Here is an 8,765-nt window from a genome sequence, read left to right on the forward strand (position 1 = left end):
CAGAGGTTAGTGCAACGTGATGGCCAGTTCAGGGGGGGAGGTGTTCTAACTGCCCCTCTCACACACACACATCACTAAAAGGTTTGGTATCAATAAATGGACAGATAAAAAGTACATTCTAAGCCCCAGTGTGTGAGGCCAGCGAGCAAAGTTTAATTTTGGAAAAGAATGGGATTTAGGGGAGAAAAGAGAAGCATCAAAATGTGGTTTCAGTTTTATTTAAAACCTGACCTTTCATCCGATCCTTATGAAAGAGCTAAACACCTTCTGTTCTTGCCAATTATGATGTAAATATATAAAGCACGTCTTATATGAAATGGTAGTATTAGTTCAATTAATCCCAAATCTTTTAAAACTTCCCACTCTGTTATTCCTCTTGTGCTTCCATTCCAGGACAGGCCCTGGGCTAGGTGAAAGCTCTGAGATGTAGAATGCCAAAAAATCCACTCAAAAGTTACTTCTTTTACTGGAGTCATTATACAAAACCCATAAAATAAGCCACAACTTTAAATATACAGAGCAAGGAATAAGCAAAAAGCTACTTTTTAAAATGTATTTTGTTTACTTTACCTATTTGTGTACAACGGTGGGATGATGAAGAGCAAAATTCCCTAAGTAATTCCAGAGACACAGGGGACACAATGTAGGCAAGAGACTGGAGCTGTGGTGAATGAACTTTAATTCAGAAGTCAAACAAGGCTGTTATGAATTATAATTTCATGATTACAATTGCTTCATATCACCATCCAATACAAGATTTGAACACTGTCATCTAAAATAATTTTCCAGGTTTTGGTTTTTAAAACCCAGGCAAATTCCAAATGTATTTCCAACAAGTGCTGAAAGTTCAAAAAAAGAATCCATCCATTTTGGCAGCAATCCACATCAGCTCCAGCTATTTAGAATGGGGTTTTCTTCTCTGCTGCAAACTTACCCTTGATGTGGATTTGGGATTGGATTTTTCAGTGGTAAACCTAAATTACCCCCCAAAAAGTCATGATGTTAAATACGTGGACAGAAGATTTCCTGCCTTTGAATTCCATAGACAGCTATTAAATTAACACTGAGTATGAAAAGGGTGGGATCATTTGCCTGGAGTACAAATAAAAGGCACAAAAGAAAAGTTCCAATGTCTGAACACAGCAAGCGAACTTTCCAAGCCAATGGTAAACATGTGGCCTCTGTACCGAGGCTGGATACCTAGCGCCCAGATTTCCAAATACATTAGGAATGAAATCCAGGCCCCTGCAATACTTAAGTCACCAGAGTCGTCCTTACTCATTGAAAGAGTCCCATTAACTACTCATGAGCACAAGTAGCAGGAGAGGGCCCTTAATTTATCTTTACAGGCTCCAGAAACTAAACCTCAACCACCGAATCCCTTGCAAGTCCTCTAGGTGAATTTGATCAGTTACATTTGCCTAAAATGCTAGTGTTGAATATAGTTTCAAGCATTACCAGTCCCTATGCTACTAATTGTAATAAAATAATAGTAATAATAATAAACATAGTTCCTATAATACTTCCATCCACCTAACCAGTGTATTTGTAAATACAGATTGCACAAAACTAGTGTTTTCCAGAGGGGAAGCTAATTTTAATTTAAACTTTAAAAGAATGTCAAGGTTAACTGCATAGTTCTTAATAATTCTGGGGTTCTACTCAGGCTTTAGCCACATGAGGAAGTTGCACTAGCATAACCTAAGACGGAATTTAAACAGATACAGTAAAACTGATATAAATACCTGCGTGGCCTCTCATTTCAGTATAAATGAGTATAAAATCAGTATAAATATCAGATCAGGAGACTACAGTTTCTTGGGGTGTGTCTGCCTAGGAGTCTGAGCTTTTAGCAGTTTAGTTGAAACCTACTGGGGACAGGTTTAAGCTAAACCAAAATAAGATTGTCCACACAGGGGTTTGCATTAGTTTAACTATATCGGTTTAAAAACTGATTTAAGTTAAATTGATGCAACTTTCTCAGGTAGACAAAGTGTCAGACAAAGCAGCTGGTTTGACACAAAGGGCACGTCTAACTTCAAACTGGAAGAGTTCCAGCTCAAAGAGATATACCTGCATTATCTGAGACTGAGCAAGCACACTAAAAATAGCAGTGTATCCGCAGCAGCATGGTGAGCTAGTCACCTGAGTATGTACTTAGAGTCTTGGATGGGATCATACTCAGGGTGCCTGGCACTTCCTGCCACCACTCCACTTGTTTTCAATGTGCTTGCTCAAACACAGCTAGCGCAGGTATGTCTCCCTGAGCTGGAAATTACATCTCTGGCGCCAACTGCAGACAAACCCAAAGAACAACCCAAAATACAAAGCTGTTCTTTTCACCTACTTACAGGAATCTCATGAGATCTGCTTTGTGCCTTCTGGGATTTCCTGAGTGCCCTCAACCATCACTGAATTCAATGGGAAGAGAGGGAATTCAGCATTTCAAAGGGTCATGCCCCAAATGAGAAATGAACCTGTCTATATGTGTAGTTCTGCCTCCCTCACTGGCTAGGAAAGAAGTGTTGAGGTGGCAACATGAAAATATTAAGATCGGGCTACAGATCACCTTGTCCTAAAGACAGCAAAACACTGAACTCAGAATCAAGTGCTGTAGAAAATTAGGTACATTATTGTGCTACTAAAAATAGTTACAGTTTAGCAGACATACAGATGGGCTATCAAAAGCTTTTGGTCACCTGCTCGACTTGCTGTTGCTACTATAAAACTGATTTTGGTTTGTCCACTCCTGACATGAATAAGCCTTTTGTAGAACAAGATAAAAAACTTTTTAAAAACAAAAATTATGCTAAAGGTCCATCTTACATGAAGGACAAAACAGACACATCCCAATTTGTACCTGCGCTTTGTACGTCATGAGGTTTTTACTGGTTACCACTTTTTGCCACAATTTAGCGTGCAATTAAAATAGCTTACTGATGCCAACAGAAAGGCAAGAATAAATATTTTAAAGATATTGCTATAATACCCTTGGCAGAAACACCATATTACATACAATCCCAAACAAACAGAATGATTCAAGACATAGTGGGTCCAGTCAATGCACTTACATGAGGCCAGAAATTTGCTGGGCCTCTGAAAGGAACACATCAAACAGAGCTTTTTTACTGCAAATACAAAATTTGCAACTTGTAACATCTAAAAAAAATCTTTTAAATCATTAATTTTTTGTACAAGCCAATTAACAAAGAATTGGGAGGCGCTGTCTCATTATATTTTAACAAAATATACCCTCTTCCTATTTTTACAACTAGTGTCAAGAATAAAGGGGAAAAAAATTGATTTTTAAAAATTATCTGAAGTAATATAACTTATTTTTTAAGAATTGCATTTTCAAATATTGACAGTAAGCCCATTTAAAGTTATAATCTAGCATTAGACTCTGGGTCTCAAAAAACAAGTCTCTCTTCTCACTGCTGAATATACAGATGGCCAATTAAAATGTATGGGACGTGAAAGCATTTAACAGTTTGAGAATGTGAGGTGCTTCAGTTTCACAACCCAGCTACATTCTGCATTAACAAGTGCATTTTGATTGCCAATTAAAAGTCTGTAGCACCATTACATTATCCTAGGCACATTTGTAAAGATTACAACTAGAGTATTCAAAAAGTCAGACGTAAAACCTAGCACAAGGTTTGAAATATTTTTTCTTAAAAAAGATGGGGGTGGGGAAGAGAATGATGAATTTCAGATCAGTGAAAGGTGTTGGCTTGACTGCCCTAAAGTCTGACCACCTCTGTCAATCCTGGATCCTCTGTTTATTGGCAGAACAAGTAGAGAGAGCATAGGTAGTAGCAGTGCAAGCTTTACTTACATCACCTTGCCAATGGGCCTCAGGATTGCCCAGGTAGGACCCCCACGAAGGGCAAAGAGAATTCAGTCTTCATGAGTGATCCAACCCTTGGCCTCTCTGCTGAGACTGTCAGTTAGGTGCCCAATTATACCCAATTATGGTGGACAGTTCTGTGAGATCAATATTTGCTCACTAGGAACCAGACCAAAGCCACTAGCCAAGCATCAGACTGTAAAGACTATTAGTCTTTCTTCCCCTCCCCTTAAACATGCTCCTTACTATTAAAAAAAAAAAATAGCATTGAACAAACTAATATTCCTGTATTTCAAACAAAATCTGAAATACAGAAACTTTTATCTGCTACAATTAGGCTTCTTTGAACTCAAGCTAGTGTTCTGGGGAGGAAGTCCAGGAGAAAAGGATTGCAAGTACCAGAACCTGTATGTTCCATACCAGGCTGATAGACCCACTAAGCTGCCAAACAATTTTTGGGAGAAGTCATGGAAATATACAGCCGTGCAAAAAAACATCCAGACCCAGATCAGGGTCAGAAAGCTCAAGGCGACGAACAAGGCATTGACCACTGCATGTAATCTTGGGCTCCGGTCAGTGTTCAGGACACGCAGCACAGCCATCTCCTCCACAATCATTAGGGCACAGTATGTGAGGAGGAAGGAGTGCCCTGAGATGTCGAAGCCATGCCAGAAGCCAGCACCCTGGAGGCACTGCTGCTTGCTGCGATGCTCCTGGAACAGCACGTCAAGGGTTGGCGATTTGTAGCAGTTGCCAGTGAAATCCTCAATGTGCAAGAAGAGTCTGGTGCAGACATACCAGACCATGGTGCCGACCAGCAGGGTGCTGAGACGCCGAAGCATCCCCAGGACATTTCGGCTGAGACAGTAGTTGGTGATGGCAATGAAGGGTAGCAGCAGCCAGAATGTCCAGGCCCATGCCAATTTGACAAAATAGCTGCCAGGGAGAAGCCAAAGAGAAACGTATGAATATATTAAACTTCAGGTCAGCAAGGAAGGGGTAGGCACTAGTGGTGTTCATGGAAGAGGGTTCTAAATTACAGCATTCAGAACTATTCACCTTAGTTGTTTCCAGAGCACCCAACACCACAGCATCTAAACTAGAGACCTGTGGAACAGGGGTTCTTAAGCTTTCAACTGACAGCCAAATAGACATATCCCCCCTCTTCATGACTGTCTGGACCAGCTCCCCTGCCCTCCAATCCACCATGGAGTTACATCCACATGTCAACTGCAATTGCTAACATGAAAAAGTAATATCAACAACAGGGGGTGCACACTTTGTTGCTTCTGTAGGCTCAGCTTATCTGCACTCACCAGGGACTCCTTGCATCCTTCCATTCTCCCCCACAAGTACTGGGGGTACGCGAGACACAGGCAGGGGGTACACAGTGAAAAACCCAGTGAAGGGAGGTGGGCAGCCGCCGCCAACTTCTGGGGAAGCCAGGCGGCAGCCACCTGCTTCCCGCCTGGTCCAGCTCCCAGCTGGGGGACAGGCGGCAGCCACTGGCTTCTGGGGGAAGCAGACGGCAGGTGCCGGCTTCCCGTCTGGTCCCACCTCCTAGCTGGGAAGCCGGGCGGCAGCCGCCCCAGTCCTGGGAAGCCGGGCGGCAGCCGCCCCAGTCCTGTCCAGTTCCAGCTCCCAAGTGAGAGCCCGACGGCAGCCTCCTGCGCCCTGCGAGCTGGGCTCACAGCTGGATGGCAGCCACCTGCGCCCCAGCTCTGAGCTGAGAGACAGCCTCCCGCACCCTGGCTTGAAGACAGGCAGCAGCTGCTGCCGCCTGCCCACATCCCTGGGTCCCAGCCTGCATGGAAGCCTCCTCCGCCCCAGCTCGGAGCAGGTGGCAGTTGCCCACCTCCTGGGCTGGCAGCCAGGCGGCAGCTGCCTGCAACTTGCCCAGGTGGTGGCTCCTCTCCCCTGCTTAAAGCCTGGTGCCCAGAAAGCCAGGCGGAGAGCCCAGCAGCTTGTCCAGTCCTGGAGCTGGGCTCTACCTGCAGGCTTACTTGTCAATTTCACTACTCTAGTTGAGCAGTGAAATTGACAACTGTGAGAGCCCCAGATTTTACCAGTATAATAATGTTCAGAGAGGCCCACACAGTGTGATTTGCCCAGGCCCACACGCCCCTAGGGATGGCCATGGGGAGCGCTGCTATCCACTCAGGTGGGCTGCTAGTGCCTGCTCAGACCTCACCAGTTCCCCCCTGTGTGAGGGGAACACCATGTGACCCCGCCATCAGGCCACAGTGATTGGCTGGCATTGAACTTTGAAGGGGAGGAGGAAGGAGGGGAGAAACAGCAGGGGGTTTTATGATCTGTCACAGCCACACAGCATTGCAGAACTCAGAACTCTCCTGCTTTACGAGAAACACAGTCGTCCAGCGGTAAAGGGGGAAAAGATTGTATTTCTCAGAGTGGAAAATTGGGTGTTGGGGTACTTATTACAATTTTCAGAAGTTAGGGGGGTACTTGCTACTTAAAAGGTTGAGAAACACTGTCATGGATGACCCCTCAGGTGGAGAAAAAAAGCTGCCTGTCATATCCGAGCCCTCGTAGGTGACGGAGGAAGGTGTGCGCCAATGCTGGGAGCCGGGACCAGGCGGGAAGCAGGTGGCTGTCGCCTGGCTTCCCCAGAAGTTGGCGGCTGCTGCCCACCTCCCTTCATTGGGTTTTTCACTGTGTACCCCCTGCCTGTGTCTTGCGTATCCCCAGAGGTATGCGTACCACAGGATGAGAAACTATGTTCCACGAGACCTCTCCGATCTGCAGTCTTCTACCAGGACCTCCTCTGGACCTGGAGGCTGGTCTCTGCAACCAAGTCTGTGGTGGCCGCTGAGGGGGCGGATCTCCTTGTGGAGCCCCTGCTACACAATCCCCATCTCAGCATGCAGGTGGCGGAGTTCTATTCAGTGCGCCAGAGCCTGGTCCTGGCAGGCGTCACCAAGATCAGAGACCTCCTGGACTACGACCAGGGAGAACTGGGTGGATCCACAAGCGTTGGGTTGGCACATGGGGCTCTCCACCCTTCGAACCTCCCCCCGGCATGTACTCCAGGAGGTGAGGGCAGCCTTACCTTCCGCTGCTCAGGCCTACCTTGAGCAGGTCCTGGACCTCTTCATCAGGTTCCCTGCCCCATGAACCCCCCCCCGACCGCCTCCTCTGCACACCCCGAGCCGACCGCGAGGCCTGCAGCTGGCATGCTTCTGAACCGCACCACAGGCACACTTCCACACACTTGTGCGCCACTCTCCATTTCCTCACCCTCGTGTCCCGCCCTGACACCAAGTGGTGGGACCTCTTACCACCTATAGAGGACAAGAGACCCCAATGGGCCAGCCTGTATTCCACCTTGGTTCCACGGACCGCTAGGGATATCGGCTGGCGGCTCCTACATGGAGCCGTGAGAATAGGCGCGTACCTGGCGTGGTTCACCCCTCTGGTCCCAAAGCTTGTCTCTTTTGTAGCATGAGGGAGACCCTTGCGTATGTCTACATGGAGTGCGCCAGTTTGTTGCCCCTATTCCAGCTCCTCCAGAACCTCCTCCTGAGGTTCTGGCTGCACTTCTCCCCACACCTCCTCATCTACACACACCCCATCTGTAGCCCCACAAAGTCACAGGACCTCCTCGTCAACCTCCTCCTCGCCTTGGCCAAGGTGGCCATCTACAAGACCCGGGAGAGGAGGCTGGCTGAGGAGGTGCTCTGCGATTGTGGGTTCCTCCGTCGTAGCACGTCTCCGAGCAGTGTCCGCTGACTCCTCGGCTACCTTCCAGGAGCAGTGGGCGCTGTCCGGGGTTCTCTGCTCAGTGTTCCCTTCCTTTAGCCCTTTGACCTTCACAACCCTCCCTGTATTTTCCTTTGTTGCCCCCGTAATTAGCCGAGTCCAGTTCCCGTAGCTCCTCCCCTCAGGCTGGGGGAGGGGCTTTCAGCTGTAGGCGGGCGCAAGCACATCCTGGCACTCAAATAGCGCTGTCCTCCTAGACTGCCCTCCCCCACAAATCCCCACAGACCCCAGCAAGCTCAGACCCCCCCCCTCCTCTCACCTAGGGCAGGCTCCGCCCCCACAGTAAGCCCCGCCCCAAGGAGAACAGGTCCAGGCCCCACCCCCACCGTAAGCCCCGCCCTCTCACATGTTGAGCAGGTTGCGCTTGCTGCTCATGTAGGAGTCGGGCAGCGGCGCCAGCGCCTTCAGGAGGGACCCGCCCAGCATAAGGCCCAGCAGGCTCCAGGGCAGCCATAGCCGCACCGAGCTCTGCACCAGGGCGGTGCGCAGCGGCCGGGCGCAGCGATCCAGACGCTCCATCCCGAGGACTCTCGCTCGCCAGAAATCGCCGCCGCAGCCGGAAGGATCGCGCAGCCGGCGGCCGCCTCCGTCCGCCGTCTGCGTCACCACCGTGCGTGCGTGCGACGTGCGTGCGTCACCGCGCGCCGCTCCAGCGAGCCAGCCGGGGGCTAGAGTCCAAGGCGGATGGCGCCATCTAGCGCCGCGGCCGCTAAGGACGGGACGGGACGGGACGGTTGGTGATGGTCTGACTGACTCCGGTCAGTAACCGGCGATATGTCCGTCCCGCCGCTCCGTGTACGGGCGAGGAGCGGTAGGGGCCGCGCCGGTGCGAGTCTCCGGGGTTTGCCCCTCTCCCGGCGACCGACAGCCACGTGGGTCTATCTCAGCGGTAGGCCTCGGTGAACAGGCCGGGCTCCGGGGCGACTGCCGACCCCGTCCCGCCCGTCAGGCCCAGGGAGAGAGGTGTCAGTCTCCTCAGGCGGCCTGGCCGCCCCAGGGCGAAGCAGTGCCCGGGCCCCAGCAGCACCCGGGCCGGCGCGGACACGCTGTGGCTCCGGCCGGGGCAGCCCTGTCCACGGGCACCTTCCAGAGGCTCCGGCACAAAGAGCCCCCGGCCCGCTCCCCGCAGCGGGGC

General features: G+C 49.8%; 1 protein-coding gene across 1 annotated transcript; it reads right to left on the bottom strand.

Moving 5' to 3' along the window:
- Window positions 1-662: 662 nt before the first annotated feature.
- Window positions 663-8,169, bottom strand: FITM2 (fat storage inducing transmembrane protein 2). Its single transcript, XM_067554344.1, has 2 exons — window positions 7,977-8,169; window positions 663-4,786 (listed from the first exon to the last, which is right to left on the bottom strand). Exons 1-2 carry the CDS (start codon window positions 8,147-8,149, stop codon window positions 4,171-4,173), a joined length of 789 nt encoding a protein of 262 aa, XP_067410445.1. The 5' UTR covers window positions 8,150-8,169; the 3' UTR covers window positions 663-4,170.
- Between the last annotated feature and the right edge of the window lie 596 nt (window positions 8,170-8,765).

Source organism: Emydura macquarii, unplaced genomic scaffold (genome assembly GCF_026122565.2).
Source record: "Emydura macquarii macquarii isolate MOO-44397 ecotype Brisbane River unplaced genomic scaffold, CSIRO-AGI_Emac_v2 contig_1483, whole genome shotgun sequence".
Lineage (NCBI taxonomy): Eukaryota > Metazoa > Chordata > Testudines > Chelidae > Emydura > Emydura macquarii.

What these genes read in the sequence shown, in the direction of transcription:
- FITM2 (XM_067554344.1), bottom strand. Translation starts at nt 8,149, where the DNA reads ATGGAGCGTCTGGATCGCTGCGCCCGGCCGCTGCGCACCGCCCTGGTG. An exon ending in AAGCGCAACCTGCTCAACAT is followed by an intron (nt 4,787 to 7,976) that starts GTGAGAGGGCGG and finishes TCTCCCTGGCAG; the next exon opens with CTATTTTGTCAAATTGGCAT.